Genomic DNA, 23,679 nt, shown 5'->3' on the forward strand with positions numbered 1-23,679 from the left:
TCTCCAGTTAGGTGTAGTAAGTATCCAGGTCTCCAAAAGATCCAGCTAAATCAACATTTATACTCTTATGTAACATCTGTTCTGAGAGTGAAGTTCATGCAACTGAATAACCTTATAAATGAACTGAAACACAGGACTCAGGTTTTTTAAAAACTGTGTGTACAGACATAACCAAAAAATTCTGCATATAGGCAACTGAGAATTTGTCCATTGCAATTATAATTGCAATTCACAATATGCCCAGTCTCCATCTGCAGGTTGCAAATGCTTATTACACCATTATGTGGCAAGTGTGGGCCTCAACTGTGGAAAAAGTTTTTGGAGGAAGGTATTTGGAATTCAATATCTTTTTAAGAGTTGGTAGAATGAATTTATTATAGTGGTGAAACCATAAATACTTTTTTGGGTTTCATGGCCCCTGAATGTATATGTACCATATACACCATGTCTTATTCAAATATAGGCATTCAAAAAATGTTTATTGGATGAACATATATAAATGAATGAATGAGTGTGTTTTGTAAAGGAATCTGGGAGTCAAAATGTGGCCAGAAGAACCCAAGTCCTGCTCCAGTGACCAGATTAACCAGTCCAATTTTCCCACTGTGCTCAACGTTCCTCTTTGGTTTGTAGCAAGAACCACTGTCCCCTTTGACATAGTGCAGAAACAAATGAGAAGCAGATGAGCAGGAAAACCTTAGAGCCTAGCATTCGTTTTTAACCTGATTTTCTGGCTTCCAGTATTTTGGCTCATTAAACAGGAAAACAAAAGTAACTGTTTATAATTTTCAAAACTCTTTGCATTTTCACTCTTTCCAGATACAAACAACTTCAAAGGCAAAATCACAAGAGGGTATGTGGTGAACAAGGCCTAGTTACCAAAAGAGGTCACATGAAAATTAAAAAGCATTGAAGGATAAATAGCAGTCCATATTGTCCAGGGGGATGAGCTATGCAACCTAAGTAAAAATTAAAACCAAATTACAGACACTAATTAGTGTTGTATAACATACCGATTCATTTGCATACAATGCAATTATCCTGATAGGTGCTGGATTCAACACATCCAGCTGGGTTAGTGCATCTCCAGGGAACAAAGGCATTCAGTTTTTTCCCTGTGTGTTGGCTGTGTTCTCTTATGACTGTGATTGCAAATAAACAATCATTCCCAGCACCTTTAGACTTTGAACATTTGAAACACAATCAATACAGATTGTGCATGGGGAGCATTCAGACCCTCTCAGATGAACAACTAACAGGCTGATTCTGGGTCCGTACTCCATTTCTAGAACATTCTATCTGATCTTGTGTTTTAGAAAACCACATTTATTTTATGCTATATAAAGAATTCTTCTTCGTCTTCTTCTTTTTCTTCACCCTGAACTTGCAGATGAAAGAGACATTTTGAAATTGTCTTCCTGGTACCAAGGTCCCTTTGGCCAGCAAGTGGCAAAGGAGAGACTCTTTCCTTAAGGACACTGTTGTTTTTGGAGGTAGCCACCCCCAAGGAAGAGGCTGGCAAGCAGAATGGTGGCTGGCTGGTCTGCAAATCCCTTGGAAATCCACCAAAATAAATCTGCGTGGGTTCAGAATTTATGATGGTGAACCCAGTGTCAACATTCGTCTCAGCCTCAAGCTTCTGAAAGTTGTTTTCCCGGTTGAGGACCTTCATTCTGGCCCCGGATTCAAGGTGATGAGAAGACAGGTGTAGGTGGGAACCCATAGCTGGGTTGCTGGTCTGGAATGACCGGCCAGGGCTTTTCCACAAAGTGCCACCACAGCTCTCTGATGTGGGGCTCCCAGTGGGTTCAGGAAGCTCCAGAGAATGCCCCTGGGACCTCTTGCCCTGGTTCCTCTGGATCCTGGGTTCTAAGGTCCTCTTTGCAGAGATAGAAGTCAGCCCGGAGCCCAGGGGAAGCATGCCAGCTCCCAAGGTGCCATTCTTAACACCAAGTTCTGGATTCAGCTGGACCTACAGGAAAAGAAAAGGAGGAACATACAAAACATAATTTCCATTAACTAAGTGCCAAGAGCTGACTATGCCTCATTCACCCTCTGCCATGCCATGTCCATAGCAGACTTTCAGTAAATTTGGTTGAATTGAACAGAAGTGATAAGTACAATATAATTACGAGGTATCTAATCAGCCCCAGTTCCAAATACCTCTCTCTGAGACTCCCTAAATTAAGTTTTTGATAAGGTTAAGACTTTGGGAATCAAATGGTCAATTGACAACACCACATTTCTGGTACAGCAAGTTGTTCAAACAATGCAGACATTCACACATGTCATTTAGTGACCTCACTGGATGTTGTTAATGATGTATTTATTAGCAACCATGCAAAAAAAGAAATTTAAAACGCCACCAAAACATGTGGTTAAAGTTAAGGATTGAAGAATTCAATCTTCCAAAGCTGGTGATCCTTCTAATAAAAATATGTATCTTGGGCCATTCTAAGACATGGGACCACTCCAGGCAGGCTAAAAATTTGGCAGCAATGTCCTTTAAATTCTTGGGGCACCATTTATTTAGATTAGAGGACTGGTATTGTGGGAGAAAACAAAAAGGGGGCACATCTTATATGGAACTTCAGGTGTTTTTAATTCTTAGCAATTCCACTCTGGTTACAAACTTACAGACCCCACTCAGCAAAACCCTCACCCCACAGTTGACTGCATTCTCCCTCCACAGAATGGAGTTCACTGACCTCCCTTTAAGACTTTGACCCTTGGGAGCCTTGCATCCTAGTCCATGCACAACACTCTTCCCAAGAAGATTTCTGGAAAAAGTCCATTTTTTCCATTTTAATAACAGCCCTTGGAAATTGGTATCCAGGATCCATCCCTACCTGGCCCAGCCCTTAATCAGATATCAAGAAGAATGATACGGAAGAACTTGAAATAAATACTACTAACTGAAAGACGCCCATCTGGGCTCATGCCTGGAATCCTAGCCCTTTGGGAAGCTGAGGTGGGAGGATTACTTGAGGCCAGGAAATCAAGACCAGCTTGGACAACTAGCAAAAAATAAAAACATTAGCCAGACGTGTGGTGCACACTTATAGTCTATTCAGAAGGCAGAAGCTATTCAGAAGGCAGAACAAGGAGGATCCCTTGAGCCCAGGAGTTCAAGGTTAAATTGAGTTATGACTGCACCACTGCACTCCAGCCTGGGTGACAGAGAGAGACCATATGATGCCAACTATACGACACTCTGGAAAAGGCAAAACTATGAAGAAAGTAAAAAGATCAACCAGGGGTGGGGAGAGGGAGGGTTGAATAGGTGGGGCATGGAGGACTTTAGGGCAGTGAAACTACTCTGCATGATACTGTAATGGTGGATGCACATCCTTATACATTTGTCCAAACCCACAGAATGTATGACACCGAGAATGAACCCTAATGTACCCTATGGGCTTTGGGTGATGGTGATGTGTCATTGTAGGTTCCCCAGTTGTAACACGTGTACCACTCTGATAAGGGATGTTGACAGGAAAGGATGCTCTTTTGGGAGGGAAGGTGGTATATGGGAACTCTCTGTTCTTTCTGCTTAATTCTGCTGTGAACCTACCACTGCTGTAAAAAAAAATGAAGTCTATTTCAAGGGAGAAAAAAAAATGATACATATTTATCTTACGAGGCAAGAAGGCAGAAATCAGGGCAGTGAGAAAACAGGTCTAGAAGTGAGTAAATTCTCTCTCTCTCCCTCTCTCTCTCTCATACACACACACACACACACACACAGAACGTATTCGTTGTACAGATGACGCACATGTACATTCTCTCAATTTTCTGATAGAAATGATGAGATGCCTATTACCAAACTGCAAAAACAAACACAAAAAAACAAGGGCTTCCATTGATTCTTTTAGAATAGAAGTTGGCAAATATTTTCGGCAGGGAGCCAGACAGTAAATATCTGAGGGTTTGCCGGCCATATGGTCTTTATCCCAACTACCCAACTCTGCCACAGAGCAGCCATAGACAATATATAAATGAATGGCTGTGTTCAGTAAAACTCTATGTATGAACCCTGAAATTTGAATCTCATATCTTTTTATGTGTCATGAATTTTTTTTCCAATCATGTAAAAATAGAAAACTATTTTTAGTTCCCGGGCCACAGTTGACCAAGCCCTATTCTAGATCAATGATTCTCTCTCTCTCTCTCTTTTTATACGTGTGTGTATATATATATAGAGAGAGAGAGAGAGAAAGAGAGAGTTTCACTGGAGTGCAATGGCGCAATCTCAGCTCGCTGAAACCTCCACCTCCCAGGTTCAAGTGATTCTCCTGCCTCAGCCTCCCGAGTAGCCAGGATTACAGGCATGCTCCACCACGCCCAGCTACATTTTGTATTTTTAATAGAGATGAGGTTTCTCCATGTTGGTCAGGCTGGTCTCAAACTCCCAACCTCAAGTGATCCACCTGCCTTGGCTGGGATTAACTGGTAGTCCAAAATATGAAACAATCTAATTAGAGCAGCCCTGGTTGAAGTGCAGAGGGTAGCCTCTGCCTACTGGACCCCCTCTCTAGTTTCCTAGGGCTTCCCAGAACCAGCTTGAACACTACTATTCTAGAATATCTAAATTCAACCCCTGGGCCAAGCCAGTTCATTAGAGAGCCACACACACCTGAAACCCCCATCCCAGATGTGTTTGTACTGAACCACAGCTGAGTGTGGTGCCCCAGAGTGTGTTGAAGAGAGCTTCCGCCAGCATCAGAAACTCTCTCTAGGGGGCGACACTGTTGAAGGGATGCCCACTGCACTGCGGCACGTGACCTTATGCAAACCCATAGGAGAAATTTCTGTTCCCAAACTTTGCTGCACAAGGGAACGTCCTGGAATCATTAAAAAACAATGAAACCTGCTCCCAGCCCACGACCTCCTGATTTCATCAGTTCAGAGTACGCCTGGCTATCACAGTTGATAAATCTCCCCAGGTAATTCTAATGTGCAACAAAGTTTGGAAACTACTGCCATGGAGCCAGAAAAGCTAGGCTTCGAGTAGTCAGTTACCTTGCAGTTGCTGTGAGTCTGTTTCTTATCACATACAGCCGAACTTCTCCTCCACATTTCTGAAAAACTCTTTGCCTAATTTCATTTAGCTATCTCTCTCTATATTTCCCTTTGCTCTAATTCCACACCCCCGCCCTTCCTCCCTTCCTTTCTTCCTTCTCTCCTTCCTTCCTCCTTCCCTTCCTTTCCTTTCTTTTCTTTTCAACTGTTTGTGTTTTTTTTTAAAGTTTTATTATAAAAGTAGTAATTTATCACCATAAAAATAATTTCATTGTACCAATGAGTAAAATAAAAAGTAAAGCCTTCTCCCCACCGCAACCTCAAATCACCCCCAAATTCTCACTGTCCAATGAAAACTATTTGCTTATCCTTTCAAAATCAGGAGGAAAAAATTCTATCTCCGAAATGTCAGCTGGGGTTTCCCTTCCCCTGGAGAACAAACTCCCTCAGTCCTTCAAAGGGCCAACTACCATCATTGCCTCTTGGAGAATCATTTGACACTGTCCTTGTATCATAATGTACTTTTTTATTTGACCCAATGACATCTTTTTCTTCTAGAAATGGAAACTAGCATGGATATTTCCATACTCAGAAATGGTTCAGGGTTAATATTAGATTATCCAATCTGGAGAAAGAAATCAATAACTTTGACTCTGGGGCTTGTATTTCATTCTCTAGCAACTGTGAACAGGGAGAGAAGCCTGAGTAATCTCCCTCTTGCCACCTAAATCAATGTCAGATCACAATGAAATTGGTCCTGAAGCCCCAACCAGTGCTGAGACATCTCAGGGCAGCCAGGAAGCGCCCTCCTGGGCCAGCCCAGCTCACCCCTCCACTCACCTCTGTCACTCAGTCCCACAGCCTCTCCACTGGGCCTTCTCCACCTGCAAATGTCCCATCTTTGAAAGATTCTATTTAAGCCGGGCATTCTGAGGCCACAAGCTCCAGCACTCAATTCCCCATCACATCCGCTCTTCAACATCAACATTCCCAATCCCCAGCTTCTCCCTGTCAACCCCACCCATCCGCACTGCCTTTCAGAGCCAATCGGAGTCCAAAGACTATCACTTCAACCATTTCTTCGCCAATACCTCCAATTCCCCTCGCTATTCCCATTCTGTCACAGACTCCCACAAAATCTCCCCACCTTTCATCCATCTACCTGCCCACATTTTCTGAACATGTGCTCAGGATGCCACAGAAACGCATGTGTCTGTGAAATGGTTGCCCCATGATGGTGTGGTTTCCAGCCTCTCCCAGGCTATCTGCCAGTCTGCCTGCTTCTTTCGTCACTTCTCTCCATTTAACCAGCAGCTGTTAAAACCTTCAGAACTGTCCTGAAACCTTCAGCGGCACCATCGCCCCCGCTCTGTCTCATCAGGTGGTCTCACCATCTAGATTACCAAGAAAGCAGATGCTGTCACCAGTTAGCAACACTCTCGTTGCTATCGCGAAACTTACCTGCAGCTTCACCATGCTCTCTAGGTGAAAGTGAACGGTCCCTGGGCCAAGATTCCCATCACCTCCCACCTTCTTGGTGACCCCGACTTATCAATTATTCATTTTTCCCACTTTCTTATCTTGGATGTTTAATCTCTCTCCCTCTCCTCTTTCTCTCTCTCTGCCTATTCCTTTCCAACAGCAATTAAACTTGCTCAAGTCTCCTGTCTTGAAAAACACATTCTTTCCACCCTCTCTTTCCCTCCAGGTTTCTCTCTCCTCCCCTTCACTGTCAAACCTCTATAGGAAATTTGTGTACAGTCATGTTTTTCTACAAACCTCCCCTTATTTTCTCTACTCATGCCACTGACAAGATAAAATCTAAGCTCTTGGATGTGGCCTGCCTCACCCTTTACTGTCTGACTCTTCTTACACCACGCTGGTAATTTTCTCCTACCACTCCACTGAAATTGCTCTTGTCAAGATCATCTACAATCAGCCCACTTGTCCTTCATTTTTCTTGAGTTCTTGGTAGAACTTGACTTTGAAGTCTGTACTCTTCGTCCTAAAGTCTTTTTCTTCAGCTTCTTTGCCAACAAATTCCACTGGATTTTCTCCTGCCTTTCCCTCCGTCCCTTCTCCATTTCCATTAAGGGAGCCTCTTCCCTTGTTGGTTCATTTAATGTTTTCGTTCTTCAGAACTGGCCTGGTTCCTCTTTTCTTCTCACTTTACCTGCCCCAGGGCAATTTCATGGGCATCTAGGCCTTCAGTTATCATCTAAATGATGAAGGCTCCCAAAAGTGTAACTACACCTCAGATCTGTCCCATAAGCTTCATCTGTCTCTTAAGCTTCATACCTATCTATCCAACTGCCTTCCAGCCACCAATCCCTCAGACAAAACCTGCCCCAAATCATCTGCACCATGAATTCATCTCCCTCTCACACCAAGTCTGTTCTGCTTTCTCTTTTTCCTATCTTAAAAGATGGCACCATTAGCTCCCACATGACCCAAACAAGAGCATCGGTCACCCTTCTCCATACCCCAGGTACAACCAGCCACCCATCCCCATGGACACTTCCTCTTATAGATCGCTGACATTCCACTCACTCACTCTGCTCCCACTGTCATTCACCCTGGAGCAAGCCGTCATCAACTCTTGTCTGAATTACAGCAGTGGCCATCCAGTGGAAGTCCCCACAGATGCTGTCACCTCCCACAAATCCATTCTCCGCTCCCCTACCAGAGGATTGGATTACACCGTCATCCTGCCTCAATGACGCCCTACTCTTCTGAAGATAAAAATCTAAGCCCTTGGATGTGGCCTGCCTCACCCTTTACTGTCTGCCTCTTCTTACACCACACTGGTAATTCACCACTTTCTCCCTTTCAGCCTCCACCTGCTGAAATTGAACATGATTTGCCCTTTCCTATGCCAGGGTTTATATATATTATTCCTTCTATGTGGGATGTGCCTCCTCTAGCCCTTTATCCTGAAACTTCCTCTCATTGTTAGCTCCAAGCTTGCACAGCATTGAGAAGGAAGCCTTCTCAATATCACTAAATCTGATTTAGGTGTCACTAAATATCCACTCTGCCACTTATTAGCAGTAGGACTTTAGACCACTTACTTAATATTTCTGTCCTTCAGTTTCCTTATATGGAAAAGAAGATAAATAAGTGCCAACATCGTAGAGTTGTGAAGATTAAATGATAGCCGTGCCATGCGTGCATTTGTTATTATCATCATCATTAGTATTATTACTAGCTCTCACAGCACAGTTTGAACTTCTCGTATTTGAGTACTAGCCACACCATTTTGTACTTGGCTATTTACTCCTGTGTATCTTCCCATAGACTTTGCAATCTGGAATAGCAGGGTTGTATACACCTTCTTTGTTATCATGTCCAGTGCCTACCTGAGTGCCTAATATTCAATAAGTAATCACTAAATATCTGTTATATAAATAAACAAACTTAATGCTTAACAAAATATGAATTTTTGCACATAGAAACGAATGAGAATGTAGCATCTATAAACTAGGCCCCAAATTATTCTATATTAGGTGGACATAAAGTCTTAAGAAAATTCATAATGATTTTTATTACTATGGCTAGACATTTGCACAATCTTCTTAAGAGAGGAGAATGTCCACTTTTTTTAAAGAGAAGTCTAAGATCCTTAAAGCATAGGGCAAAAGTGAGTGTAACATTATTAACATAGAAATGCAGATGTTTGGCATTGGAATGAAGAATTTCCAGGTGAAACATCATGCTGAGTGAATGAGATGAATCCCTTCAGGGAGAATTAAGCTCTTGCCAAAAAACAAATTGAAATGCATTTGTAGCAATTCTGATCATTTAGAGATCATCTTTCTAAGAAATACTTGTGAAATGTTACAGATTGAGAGCTAGGTTCTTCAAGTTCAAGGAACATCAGCATTATGTGATTAACAGAAAGATTGTCACTCATTTATAATTCTAAACTCTTGAAAAACAAGAGAAAGTACATCATTGAAAAATGATTAAGCTGTTAAGGGGCAGACTCCTATCATGAAGGGAAAACAATGTTTCTTTTATAAGTGATTCCAAGAAGATATAGCAAGAGAGGATTTCTTCAACACTGGGGAAAAAAATGACTTCGTGGAAACAATTTAGGTAGATAATAAGAAACCTCTAAATAGTGTCAGGCTCACTTTAGAGTTGAAACCAGACTTTTGCAATTAACTGATCCTTGGAAAGGTACTTATTTTCATCAGTTGGCCAAAACCACCAATGGCAACGTGCTGTCCTGTAATAGCAGGACCCTCCTGAGCAATGCCTCTTTCACAGCAACATAAAGTATTGAGCAAGGGTGTAGAAGTGGGAGTGTGTGTGTTTGGGGTGGGGGTATGCTGCGGGTGGGGCTGGAGAATGGGAGGGGAATGAGAGAAACTAAGAGGGAGTTAACAGAGCCTGAGAGTGTACAGCTGAGAGACTCAGAAATGAAAACACAGAGCCCTCAAGAAATGCTAGAGAAGAAGAAAATAAATTACTTACTTGCAGAGCCACTATGTTCTTTTATTCTAAATGGCTAATAAAGAAAATAGAAACGAATACAGCTAAATATCTGTCGATAAAACAAAATGAAACACACACTTGCTTATGCCAAACCAGTTTCTGTATATACCTTCTTTAAAGAGATAAACTGATTTCTGAAAACAAGTAGTCAGTCAGTCAACAAGTATTTCAGAAGCAGCTGTCTGCCAAGTACTCTACTGGAAAGAAACATGCGTAATAAAATACTGAAAAGAGAAGGAGAGTCATAAAGTCCCACATTATAAAATACAAGAAAGGGAAAATATATAATCAGTTATGTGTTGCAAATATTTAGGTATGCAATGTTCTACTCAGGAATGGGAATTAATGTGCCCTTGAGCTTCGTGGGAGGTTTCAAAGAGGAAGTGGAGTTTGATCAGAGCCTTGAAATTGGATAATTGAAGATTAAATGAAAGGCATCGTTGGCTAAGGAGTAGCTCAAGTAACGCACGGATACAGATATACATAGCAGGGAATAGTATTCAGCCATAAAAGTAAATGAAATTGTAATAAATGCTACAGCACTGATTAACCTTAAAAACATCGTGGTAAGTGAAGTCAAACACAAAGAGACAAATATTGTATGATTTCATTTATATGAGGTACCAAGAATAGGCAAACTCAGAGACAGAAAGTAGAATCGAGGTTACCAAGGGTGCGGGAGAACGGTGAGTTTGATTTAACGGGTACAGAGTTTCTGTTTGGGATGACGAGAAAGTTCTGGAAATGGATAGTGGTGATGGTCACACAACACTGTGAATGTGCTTAATGCCACTGAATTGTACCCTCGAAAAACAGTTAAGATGGTAAAAGTATTGTTATGTGTATTTTACCACAATTTTTTAAAAGAAAGAAGGCTTCCTAAATTTTTTTAAAAGGTGAAAATGGTAAGTTTTTGTCTCACATATTTTACCACAATACATAAAATATAGAAAGCAAAGGTGTGGGAGTGAGCCCAGAGCTCTGGAGGGAAGAGGAGGGTAAGAAGGCTGGGATGGTGAAGAAGTGAGGTGGCAAAGGGAGATCCTTTTTTTTTTATTTTATTTTTTGAGACGGAGTCTCGCTCTGTTGCCCAGGTTGGAGTGCCATGGCACGATCTTGGCTTACTGCAGCCTCCACCTCCCAGGCTCAATGAATTATCTGCCTCAGCCTCCCGTGTAGCTGGGATTACAGGCAGGCGCCAACACACCCAGCCTAATTTTTATATTTTTTAGTAGAGATGGGGTTTCACCATGTTGGCCAGGCTGGTCTTGGACTGCTGGCATCAAGTGATCTGCCTGCCTTGGCCTCCCAGAGTGCTGGGATTACAGGCGTGAGCCACCACAACTGGCCTGCAAAGGGAGATTCTAGTAGAGGTCTGATGTGAAGGTCTTTAAAGCCAGGCAGGGGCGTTTTAATTTGATTTTCTCACCTTTTGTTTGTTATTGAACTGAGAAGGAACATAAATTTGGCAGTCATTTCAAAATGTATTTTGATAGCGCTGTGCAGGAGGAAATAGAATGCCTGCAGCCAGGGCGAAGAGCTAATGCTGTCATAATAATTTGCGTTTGAAGCAACGTGGGCTTAAAGCAGGAAGGCAGGAAGCAGAAATGACTCCCAAGGAAAATTAGAACAGCTGGGGACTGATTGGATGTGGGGGTTCTGAGAAAAAAACGAGGCTTTAAAAACAACTGGTGTTTCAAAATCTGGCCAAATGGGAGAAGAATGAACGGAGCTGGAGAAGTCGGGGGTGGGGAGAGGAGGGCTGCAGATGATGACTTGGTTTTGCCTGGATTGAGTTTGGGATGGGGATGAGACATTATGTTTAAATGGTCTTACAGGGAGTAGGAAAGAGGCTAAAACCTCAAGAGACAGAGGAAATTCAAGTACAGGATTAAGTTGAACGAAAGTGATAACCAAATCCACAGGGTGATTTTTATTTCATAACCTCAGTGGGGAGATCTTTGGTGCAGGGCAGTGGTCCTCATTTGGGGTGATTTTTGTCTCCCAAGGGACATTTGGCAAAGTCTAGAAACATTTTTGGTTGTCACAACTCAGGGGTGAGTGGGCCAGTGTTACTGACATCCGACTGATAGAGATCAGGGCTGCCACTAAACATTCTGCAACGCACCAGACACCCCACACAACAAAGAATTATCTCATCCAAAATATGTCAACAGTGTCAAGGTTGAGAAAACATGATTCAGAGAGAGGAAGAAACAATTGAGTCTTTGAACAAACACACACACACACACACACACACACAGAAAAGGAATAGTCAGAGAAAATAAACCCCTTAATTAAAAGAACTGGGTTATGGCAGCCCACAGAGGAGAAGATTTCAAGACGGCAGGAGTGGCCCACATGTACCAATGCTACTGATGTCTTGTCCTCAAGCACTGCTGGCCCTCCAGAGAGCAGATTCATCAACTGCTAGAGGAAGGCTCAGCGTGCAGAATGGCAGAGGGAGAAGCACCATCAGTTTACAGCAGAAGGGGGCAAAAACAGACAGCTCAACTGAGAAGCCAGGCATAGAAAGAAGGCAAGATATCAGAGCCATCGAGCCAAGGAAAATCTGCTTGTTTGAGTTTGAAGGAGATGACGAGGGCCTCTGGTAACAGAGAAGAGAGACTGAAAATGCCTGAGTTCATCGAGTGAGCAAACAGATGGGAGAGCAAGGTCCACAAAGAGGAGAAACCACACAGGAAGGAATCCCACCAGCGGGCGTGAACATACACCACTCGGACGTTTACCAATTAAATCAGTTGGAGGAAAGATTCCCCCGATACTTGTCAACAAACTTATTTTTAATTGGAAGCTGGAAAAGAGCTTCTAATGAAAAGGAAACACTTGGCAGGGTACGGTGGCTCATGCCTGTAACCCTAGCACTTTGGGAGGCCGAAGTGGGCGGATCACGAGGTCAGGAGTTCGAGACCAGCCTGGCCAAGATGGTGAAACTCCATCTCTACTAAAAATACAAAAATTAGCCGGGCATGGTGCCACACACCTGTAGTCCCAGCTACTGGGGAGGAGGTCGGGGCAGGAGGATAGCTTGAACCCAGGAGGCAGAGGTTGCAAGGAGCCGAGATCATGCCACTACACTCCAGCCCAGGTGACAAGAGCAAGACTCTGTCTCAAAAAAAAGAAACAAGGACAGAGAGAGAGAGAGAGGGAGAGAAAGGGAGGGAGGGAGGGAGGAAAGGAAAGAAGGTACATTTGTTGGTAATCTTGCAATTTTAAAAAACGCTGTTTGCAACCTTATCCAGTAGGTTATTCTTTTTTTTTTTTTTTTTTTTTTTTTTTTTTTTTTTTTTTTTTTTTTTTGAGACGGAGTCTCGCGCTGTGTCACCCAGGCTGGAGTGCAGTGGCGCGATCTCGGCTCACTGCAAGCTCCGCCTCCCAGGTTCACGCCATTCTCCTGCCTCAGCCTCCGAGTAGCTGGGACTACAGGCGCCCGCCACCACGCCCGGCTAGTTTTTTGTATTTTTAGTAGAGACGGGGTTTCACCATGTTAGCCAGGATGGTCTCGATCTCCTGACCTCGTGATCCACCCGCCTCTAGGTTATTCTTATTAAAATCTTGCTAAGATATGAAACGGAAAGTGCCGTCAGAGAAACTAACTGTCATTAAACTTGGTAAGAGGAAAAAGTATCAAGTTTCGCTACAATGTTAGAAATGAAAGAAGCTGATGATCTAAAACAGGCTGAATTATCTTGTTTTGAAAGATCAATTCTAGGTGCTATAGTCGTTAAAACTGTAATGGAAATCAAAACACTATATATTAACAACTATTCTTTTTAAAAGAAAACAAAAATTATGTAAGTGTTAAAAGCTTGAACTTTGGAGACAGAGAGACCTGAGTTTGAAACCTGACTTTATCCTTGCTTCCTGGTTGACTATAGGCAAGTTGTTTAAACTTTCTAAACCTCGATTTCCTATCTTTAAAGTGGAGATATTTATAATGAAACAACACAACACAGTGGCTGGTATATAAGGTGTTCATTAACTGTTATATATAATATCATATTAGATTATCTGTTGTCCTTAGGTAGATTATGAAAAGCTATACACAGCACTTAAAAGATTGATAATTGTGTTAAATATTTTTGGAACCTTTTTTAGCAACCTGAGTTTCAGAATCTGAGACAATTCTCAGTATAGAGAGGTAACATATGTTGTACTCTTAAAATATAATATTAAAATATCTTCAACTATGTACCATATTCAATACGATTAATGCTAAATATCTTTTGACTGTTTCCAAAAATTGAACTGAATTCTACCCTTAAGAGATGAGGATCTGGGCCTGGCACGGTGGCTCACATGCCTGTTATCACAGTACTTTGAGGCCAAGGCAGGAAGGCTGCTTGAGGCCAGGAGTTCAAGTTCAGCCTGGGCAACATAGCAAGACTCCCATCTCTATAAAACATTAAAAAATTATCCGGGGACTGAAATGAGAAGATCACTGGAACCCAAGAGTTTAAAGCAGTGAGCTATGATCATGCCACTAATTCTCCAACGTGGGTGACAGGATCGGACCCTCTCTCTAAAAAAGCAAAGAAAAAAGATGAGATAGGCCAGGCATGGTGGCTCACACCTGTAATCCCAGCACTTAGGATGCTGAGGCTGGTGGATCACTTGAGCTCAGGAGTTTGAGACCAGCCTAGGTAACATGGCAAAACCCAGTCTCTATAAAAAATACAAAAATTAGCTGGGCATGATGGTGCACATCTGTAGTCCCAGCTACTCTGGAGACTGAGGCAGGAGGATAGCTTGAGCCCAGGAGAGGGAGGTTGCAATAAGCCGAGATTGCACTACTGCACTTCAGTCTGGGCAACAGACCAAGACTCTGTCTCCAAAAAAAAAAAAAAAAAAAAGACAGATGAGATAAGAGATAAAGTTTTGTCACCAGTAAGGCTATACACAGTATAGTTACAGAAGCTTCAAGATGCAGGAGACCTTAGAAATGACTTAGGCCAGGGCAGTCCAATAAACTAGTCACCAACCACATAAGGCCATTTAAATTGTTAAAATATAATAAAATTAATAATTCTGTTCATCAGTCTCACCAGCCATATTTCTAATGCTCAGTAACCACATGTGGTGAATGGCCACCACATTGAATAGCACGGATATAGAATATTTTCATCATCACAGAAAGTCCTAGAGAACAATACATTCATCTAGAGAAATGGGTCTCAGTTGAGAAATGGGTCTCCATTGAGAGCGTATGTATTAAACCAAATCTTTCAAAATCACATGATTTTCTCCCACATGGCTGTCTTGGAGAGTTGCGTGGATTCTAGCTCAGGTGCTGATTGCAGGGGATCCAGAGGTGAGGCCCCAGGACTGCAAGAAGGCTACACAGGTATGAGTTTCAGCTCATCCATATGATTAAGTCGGGAAAAGCTTCCAGAATGGATAGCCAGCAACTAACATGTGTTGTCGAGATGGCACACCGCAGATTGTACTGATGTTGTACTCTTGTGCTATTACGGATCTGTCCTGCCCAGGTCGCAAGAATAGGACACCACCCTATTCTAAAACCTCCCTAGCTTCCAGGAAGGTTTTATCTTTTAATTTATAAAGTTTTGCTACTGAACATCAAACAATGGGGGTGGGAGGCGAGATGTGTGTGACCTTTCCCATCTAGTCAACTTGGGAAGCAGTCACCCTTATCAAGGAAAGAAGACCTGGAAAGGACCTCAGAGAGGAAGAGAGAAAACCATCCTCCTTCACCGTGTGAGTTTGGTCTGGAGCACCTCCAGGAGAAGGGAGTAGAGAAGACTTGGAGGAGACCTGGAAGGGACCTCAAGGCCATACCTTGCCTGGGAGCTCTGAGAATAACGACATCTAGAGGTGCTTATAAGTCATTCTTCTGGACTAGAATTCTTTGGGAGGTTTTTCCCCACCTCAAGATCTTGTTGAAATGACAGCTTGGTCTCAGCAGTGTTTGGGGACGGTTCCATAAGCCCAGAGTGGTGGCAGTAGCAGTTACTGGTGGAGGACACAGGGCCTGCAGCAGGTGCCAACATCTCGAGGCGCAATGGCAACACACAAGCAACTGGGGGCCCGGTGAGGAGACCAGGACAGAACCTGAAGGCTCTGCTCTAGCACACCTGAGAAGCCACATCTTAGGGACTGCAAGCCACCAAGCGACATTGACTTCCATGACACTATGATCTCCTCATCCTCCTGGCTTCTTCTCAGCGTCTCGCTCTGGTTCTTCTTCCCTCTCCTCCGGAAGTGCACACATTTTCCAGGCACTGTCTTTACCTCTTCTCCCTCTACACTCTCTTCCTTGGTAATGTCGATCCTTCCCAGGGCTTCAGCCACCAACCCCACCTGTGCCCCTAGCCCATGCCCCCTCCTGAGTTCCAGCCCTCAGAGACCACCTGACCATAGATTCTCTTCATCTGAAAGACCTGCAAGCACTTCAAGCCCAATGTGTCCAGACTCATCATCACCTTCCTCTTCTTCACCCTCCGTGTCCAATTACTGCCAAATTCAGTCAAGTCTACCCATGAAATTTAACCTCCTATTTCTATTGTGAGTTCCCTATTTCAAAACTGCACCTGCTTTGACTGGAAAATGGAAGTCCCCTCTGAAGAGGTCAGCCAAGCCCCCTTCCAGCGTGTCCTATTTGATGCTAACAGGATCATGGTCCTAAATTATGTATTATAGGTATGAGTATGTCTGCCCCTTCTCGAAACACGATAATAAATGGATTTCTTCAAATCCCAGTTTGTGTGCTCCTGCACCCATTTTCAGTGAACCAAAAATTTTCTAAACTCCTTTGAACTCTCCAGCCCTACACTTCGCTATAGCCCATTCGATCATCCCCCAAGTCACACGTCCTCCATGTTACTTGACATCCTCGGTCAATTTCACCTTCTCCTTCCCTACACACAAGGTGGGTGGCTGCAGCTCTACACTGTATTTCCTGCAGGCTGCCTGGTACTGCAGGCGCTTGCAGGAGGGTCCAGCTCCTCATTAGACCACCAGGGCAGTGTGATCCCACACAGAGCACCCACCCAAAGGCTAACAAGGGCATGGCTTTCACATCTCCCGTGGGGCCATGAAATATAGACCTTGCTGGAGCATTTCAAGGGGCTTTGAGGGAGGTTTATCATTTCATTTATAAAGTTTACCTACTGTACATCAAACAGAATGAGAAGGTCATCAATGCTAACCAAGTGACCTAGAATTCAGAGTCTGCCAGAGCCCAACACCAAAGTCATGGGCTCTCCCCTTGGATTGCCCATGCCAGGGGGTGGCCAGGAGATGAATGCTTCAGCAGGTGAATCAGGGAAGAGGAACCATAATGTGAAAAATTGAAAAAAAAATCTATAAAAAGTATAAAAAACGCAACTTTGGACATGGGGCTCAGCTGTGGAAAGCTGAAAGCCTGCAGTAACTGACTAGAGATACTGCATGTGGTTGATTTGACAAAATAGCTTATTTGACTGAGGGCACAGTTTAAGTTGCAGGAGGTTTTAAAAAAGAGCGGGACATCATCACCCATGCTACCTTCCCTCAGAACATGTTGACACTGTCCCTACCACCAGAGGCAAAAGCACAGGGAGAAAAGCAGAGGGACTGTTTGAACGAATAAAGGGAAGGTTGAACCCACTATCATTTTGCACCCACTAAGAACTGAGATAGCAGAATTAAAACTGCCAAAGGAAAAACAGTGTCCGGCCCAGAGCAGGAACTCAGCAAAGTTCTGAGGAATGAATAAACATGGACTTGCCTTCTCATGTATTCATACATTCATTTACTGAGCATCTATTTGATACCCTCATATCACTCTCATCAAAACCATCCATTCTAGCCTCTAAGAGGCATCAGACGGTCTGCAATGGCAAGAGGGCATGTGGAAAATGCATTGCTCATGGGTGTGCTGGCGGAGATAGCCGACAGCCTCTCATATGCACAGATGACAATTGCACCACAGTTACATGGTCTCCAGGAGCTTCTACTTTACCAAGCACCTCCATGTACATTCTCTCATTTGACCCTCATAACACAAATAATCCATGTCAGTTCCATTCATAGGATCCATCAGTGACTGCTCATTACACCAAGGATGGAATAGAAGCTACTTAGCCTGGGTTCATTCATAGAAGGATGTTTTTGCCTACCATGTGTCAGACACTGACCTTAGGTTGTGGGTTCACAGGAGCGAGCCCAAAAGGTCCCCCCCCCCGCTCTCGGCACTTACTTTCCAGTGGCTAACCATGTTCCGGCTGATCCAGCCTCAGGCCACCTGCCCATCCCCTTCCCCTGATTCCCCCTCCCTTCACTCCAGCCACATGAAACCTCAGGAAGTTTGCTGAGCATGGCCTGCTAAGCAGCACCATACCAACACCGTCACCCACGGTCACCTGTTTGGGACACCCTTGCTCCTTTCTCCAACTGGCTAATTCCTCCTGGGCCATCCAACTCAGGCAGATCTGGGCATCGCTCCTCAGGAAAGCTTTCTCACCGCCCCCTCCTCGGCCTAGCTCCCCTCACACTCAGGCCTCCTGCTCACACGCCTGCATCCTGGCCATGTGGAGGGATGGTCTGCAGAGAGGTTAGTTTGTGGTTATGGTTCTTCCTTTAGTAGGTATTATTTTCTTGCTTTTTCTGAACATCAGCCATTTGGGGCCACCCTATATTTGTCTCCTCTGCCCTGATCTTCTCTGGAGACCCACAACCTTCCCTAAGAGTCCCACAGAACACCACACAGCATCTAGGGGTAGAAGGCAGAGCCTTTGCCTCAGGGCTAAACGGATTCATATAATCTCACTTTCCTGCATGTAATAATTGATTTAGAGAAGAGAATCTGATCCAAGTTGCTCCAACTGAAGTCCAGACATTTTGTTGGGCCATGGTGGGGCAAGGCATTGGGAGCCCACATGGAGGATGTAGCCCTCAGAGCTGCTGGCAGCCAACTGGCAACCCCGGGGGGATGCCTGTCTGAGGATAGGGCCAAGACAGCGGTAGCAGAGCTGGGATCTGGATCCTGAGCACACAGTGTAAGGCCTGGACTACTCACTTAAAGAAGTCAGACTTGCTACCCAGCCCCTCTCCCCAGGACCCAAGGAAATTTAGGCTGGATTTTCTTTTTTTTTCTTTTCTTTTCTTTTCTTTTCATTTTGCAACAGAGTGATATGGTTTGGCTGTGTCCTCACCCAAATTTCATCTTGAATTGTAACTGCCACAATTCCCATGTGTCATGGGAGGAACCCAGTGGGAGGTGACTGAATTATGGGGGCAGGTCTTTCCTATGTTGTTCTCATGATAGTGAATGAGTCTCACGGGATCTGCTGGTTTTAAAGACGGAAGTTCTCTGCCCAAGCCCTCTCTTTGCCTACCACTATCCACGTAAGATGTGACTTGCTCCTCCTTGCCTTCCACCATGATTTTGAGGCCTCCCCAGCCACGTGGAACTGTGAGTCCATTAAACCTCTTTCTTTTGTAAATTGCCCAATCACAGGTATGTCTTTATCAGCAGCGTGAAAACAAACTAATACAGTAAATTAGTATCAGTAGAGTGAGACATTGCTGAACAGATACCTGAAAATGTGGAAGCGACTTTGAAACTGGGTAATAGGCAGAGGCTGGAACAGTTTGGAGGGCTCAGAAGAAGACAGGAAAATGTGGGAAAGTTTGGAACTTCCTAGAGATTTGTTCAATGACTTTGACAAAAATGCTGATAGTGATACGAATAATAAGGTCCAGGCTGAGGTGGTCTAAGATGGAGATGAGGAGCTTATTGGGAACTGGAATAAAGGTGACTCTTGTTATGTTTTAGTAAAGAGACTGGCAGCATTTTGCCCCTGCCCTGGAGATTTGTGGAACTTTGAACTTGAGGGAAATATTTTAGGGTATCTGGCAGAAGAAATTTCTAAGCAGCAAAGCATTCAACAGGTGACTTGGGTGCTATTTAAGGCATGAGTGAATGAGTAAATTAATTCACTCATAGTAAATGAGTCTCCCAATATCTGATGGTTTTAAAAACGGGAGTTTTCTGCACAAGCTCTCTCTTTGCCTGCCACCATCCATGTAAGATGTGACTGTTCCTCCTTGCCTTCTACATGATTGTGAGGCTTCGCAAGCCACGTGGAACTGTGAGTCCAATTAAACCTCTTTCTTTTGTAAATTTCCCAGTCGCAGGCATGTCTTTCTCAGCAGTGTGAAACAAACTAATACACAGAGTCTTGCTCTGTCATCTAGGCTGGAGTCCACTGGCACAATCTCGGCTCACTACAACCTCTGCCTCCCTGGTTCAAGCAATTCTCCTGCCTCAGCCTCCCAAGTAGCTGGGACTACAGGTGCACACCATCATGCCCAGCTAGTTTTTGTGTTTTCAGCAGACAGGGGGATTTGCCATGTTGGCCAGGCTGGTCTCAAGCTCCTGGCCTCAAGTGATCCACACGCCTCAGCCTCCCAAAGTGCTGGGATTACAGGCCCGAGCCAACACACCCAGGAATTTACTATCCTGAAAAATTCACTCCATTCGAAGAGTGAAAAGCTACCTGGGAGCTACAATGTGTTGTCTTTGGATTATGGCCGAGCCTCTGCACACTTTCCTCAGGCACTTTTATTATATGACACCAGAAGCAGAATTTCCCAGAAGGCAATTTCCCACTCTGTTTGCAAAAGCTTAGACTCATTGACTTAACAAGAGGAGATCAAAGCATGTTTTGGAGTGAGGACGCAGAAGTCCCTGAGGTTTGGAGGTCAGGACAAAGGTGATGTATAAGGGGGCTATCAAGAGTGAGAGGCAGCTGGGCTTGGTAGCTCATGCCTATAATCCCAGCACTTTGGGAGGCTGAGGCAGGTGGTCACTCAAGGCCAGATGTTTGAGACCAGCCTGGGCAACATAGTCAAATCCCATCTCTACTAAAAATACAAAAATTAGCTGGGTGTGTTGGCAGGCACCTGTAGTCCCAAGCACTCGGGAAAGCTGAGGCACAAGAATTGCTTGAATCCAGGAGGCAGAGGTTGCAGTGAGCTGAGATCATGCCATTGCACTCCAGCCTGAGCAACACAGTGAGACTCTGTCTCAGAAACAAAAGAGTGAGGGGCTGATGCCTGAGAAGTGGCCAGGCTCCTGGGACAATCCAGAGAGCAAGAGGGCTCTCTTCATGCAACTCATGGAGTTTGTCTTTATCCAAAAAACTCTTCTACCCTCCCCAAATATGACTCAACTTTCCAAAGTAACTAAGTTGTTTAAACTGTGGTTCCAAAGCAAAAATGTCAGTCAGCCTTAAAGACAAGAATGATTAAAATCATGTCCCTTGCTGCGCACGAACATTAAATTTTTGTTTGACAATGAGGTTGATTTTAAGTACTAGAGAGTCGCTAAAACTGAAAGAAATTTTAGGTGCCTTGGAAATTATGGGGTTTTATAATAGGCAACTAACAGAAACAGTGCCTATCTACCTTATGTGAACAAGAAGGTGAATAATTTAGAAATCATTTAATGTAGAATCAGTATGATTCATATTTTATTAACAAGTCAAAGTGATGACAACAAAATTAACCAAATGGAAAGACATCTCATCTTGCAGTCTCTTATTACTTTATCCAGTAGGCGTTAAGGAGCTTCTGACCATTTCTTAAGGACAGAAGCCACAGGATATTTTGCTGTGAACATCACATTCATCCCCCTGTATGCACATTTACACACATGCACTGGACTGCAGCAGCTGACCACACGAACTTTCAGGGTGGATAGATACTTCCTGTCTTGGGCAAATAACTGACCCCCTGGAGAGTTCAGTTTTCTTATCTCCAAAATGGGAAAAATAGTAACTTCGTAGGTTGTTATAAGCATTAAATAAAATTATCAATTTAAAATCCTTAGTAGAGGGCATAATGTGAACAATAGTAGCTAAAATTGAGTTATTGGCACTATCTTAATTATGTACTTTATGAGTGTCAGGTCATTTACTGTAAATGAGAGAGGAAGATGCTAATTATCTGGTGCCTTTATTGTGCTAATGAAGAAACTGAGGCCCACAGTCATACAGCTACTAAGCGCCCAGGCTCACATACCATGAAAGGCAATGCATGGCAGCTATCGTGACTAAATACACACTTGCTATGTTAGGTTTTCAAGGATGGTTACAAAGGAAGGCTTTAATTTCAAGATTTTTTAAAGAAAGCATTCTGTCTAACTTGGTATGTGGTAAAATTTGACAGTGATGCAAGATGCTTAAAAATTAAGTCAATACGAGTTGATGGGTATAGCAAACCAACATGGCACATGTATACCTATGTAACAAACCTGCGTTGCGCACATTTACCCTAGAACTTCAAGTATAATAATAAAAAATAAAAATTAAGTCAATAGCACTGCAAACTTAACATCCTTAAACAAGCTCGGCCAACATAGTAAGATCCCGTGTCTAGAAATAAAATAAAATAGCCAGATATGGCGGCACGTGCCTGTAGTCCCAGCTAATCAGGAGGCTAAGACAGGAGGATCATTTGAACCCAGAAGGTGGAGACCTCAGGGAGCTATGACGGCACCACTGCACTCCAGTCTGGGCAACAGAGGAAGACTCCCATCTCTAAAAAATAAAAAAAATTAAAAATTAAAAAAAAGTCTGTAAGCATAAGTATGACTTCAACTTCCTTCGGTCAGATGAGAAGAGCTTATGACATTCTTGAGCCCAAAGAGTAACCAAAGGATATGGGTATATTAACAGGCATTTAAACAGCAAGCCTGAGAAAGGAGGCTGATTCTTTGTAAAGATTCTGATCTTTATAGTAGAATCCTGTCTGATTCTACTATAAAGTACCTGTGTCAGCTGCGAATTCATGGAATCTGAACTTTCTTATCTGTCGGATGAGATTTTACGAGATTAGTGATTCTCAACCCTGTTACAGATTAGAGTCATCCAAGAAGCTGTAAAAAAAGTTACCCAGGCTTGGATGCTCCCAGAGATTTGGATCAAACTGGCCTGGGGTGGGAATTTTAAAAAGCCCCTAAGGGACTCTAATGTGCAACCAAGTCTGAGAACCACTAGCTTAGGCCCATTCCAATGTAAAATTACACAGCTCCATGAGCCTCTACAAGATCTAAGATGAAACAGGAATACCTGAAGCAGAATCTTGTTGCCATCGTAATCCTGAGTCTGCCACCTCGTGCTGCTGATGGGAATGCATGGATTGGGTAGCAGAGGCACTAACTGGCCGATCTCTCGAACCTTAAACTGCAGCACCGAAGACTCTTTAGGGTCCACTGACATTCCCAGGGGCAGCTGCTTCAGGGAGAGCTGCAGAGCAAAGCTCTTGGTAGCATACAGCACGAAGAAACAAAAATTGTTCTTTTGCAAGGTGGCTTCTCTCTGCAGGATCATCTCATAGAGTCTGATGGCGTCTTCATAGTTATCAAAACTGCAGTAGATCGTCACCCTCAGGATCTCGGAGCCACAGTGCACCTGCCTCACCCCCCAGATGGGCATCTGGCTGTCCAGGCTGTAGAACTCCTGGTTGGCAAAAAGGTAGGGACACAGCCTTCCCCAAGTGTCCTGGGTGGGGTAGCACTGCCATGGCGAATGCTGGAGAGAGTCCAGGACGCGAAATAGCCGATCCTCTCCCAGGCTTTTGTGCAGGAAAAGCAACACGGACATCCCTGGAAACCGGTACCGCTTGGAATGGGACTTTTCACAGTATTTCACAGGACTAGCCCGTTCAGACACCTGAAAGAGCCGGACCTCTGGGCAAATGCAATCCAGGAGCTGGTCCAGAGTCCTCTGCAGAAGCGAACCATGCCCAGAGTTGGCAAGAAGATGGACAGTCATGGCCAGAGGCCCCTGTGTCTCATCCATGGAGGAACTGCCTGAGGATGACAAAGACAGCGTGTGTAGAAGGCCCACTGTTCAACTTCTGAAATGAACAAAGGAGCGGCCCAGCCTTCAGCCCACCCGAAAACCTTCAGCTGCAGCGGCTACTTCTGAGCAGAGCTCTTAACCAGACTAACACATGCTCCTGGCCACCCCTGGACTTGCCGCAAGAGAAGCTCACACAGGCTCGGGTTCATCAGCCTCTGCTCCACACAGCAGCAGTGGAGTCACGTCATCCAGCTTGTGCATACTGTAACTGCTTGTGTTTAGCCTTTTCAGGCGTTCCCCAGGGTTTCTGTATGACCTAAAAACCTAT

The 23,679-nt window shown here is 43.9% G+C and overlaps 1 protein-coding gene across 2 annotated transcripts; it reads right to left on the reverse strand.

The window, feature by feature from the left end:
- Positions 1-460: 460 nt before the first annotated feature.
- On the reverse strand, positions 461-23,679 carry FAM124B (family with sequence similarity 124 member B). Of its 2 annotated transcripts, XM_025404358.1 has the most exons (3): positions 22,617-23,679; positions 21,961-22,085; positions 461-1,972 (listed from the first exon to the last, which is right to left on the reverse strand). In XM_025404358.1, the coding sequence occupies exons 1-2, from the start codon at positions 23,346-23,348 to the stop codon at positions 21,999-22,001; spliced, it is 819 nt and encodes a 272-aa protein (XP_025260143.1). In that variant the 5' UTR covers positions 23,349-23,679; the 3' UTR covers positions 461-1,972; positions 21,961-21,998. The 2 variants fall into 2 exon arrangements, with proteins under 2 accessions (XP_025260143.1, XP_025260142.1); XM_025404357.1 differs by lacking the exon at positions 21,961-22,085.

The sequence above is a fragment of the Theropithecus gelada genome, chromosome 12 (genome assembly GCF_003255815.1).
Source record: "Theropithecus gelada isolate Dixy chromosome 12, Tgel_1.0, whole genome shotgun sequence".
Classification (NCBI taxonomy): domain Eukaryota; kingdom Metazoa; phylum Chordata; class Mammalia; order Primates; family Cercopithecidae; genus Theropithecus; species Theropithecus gelada.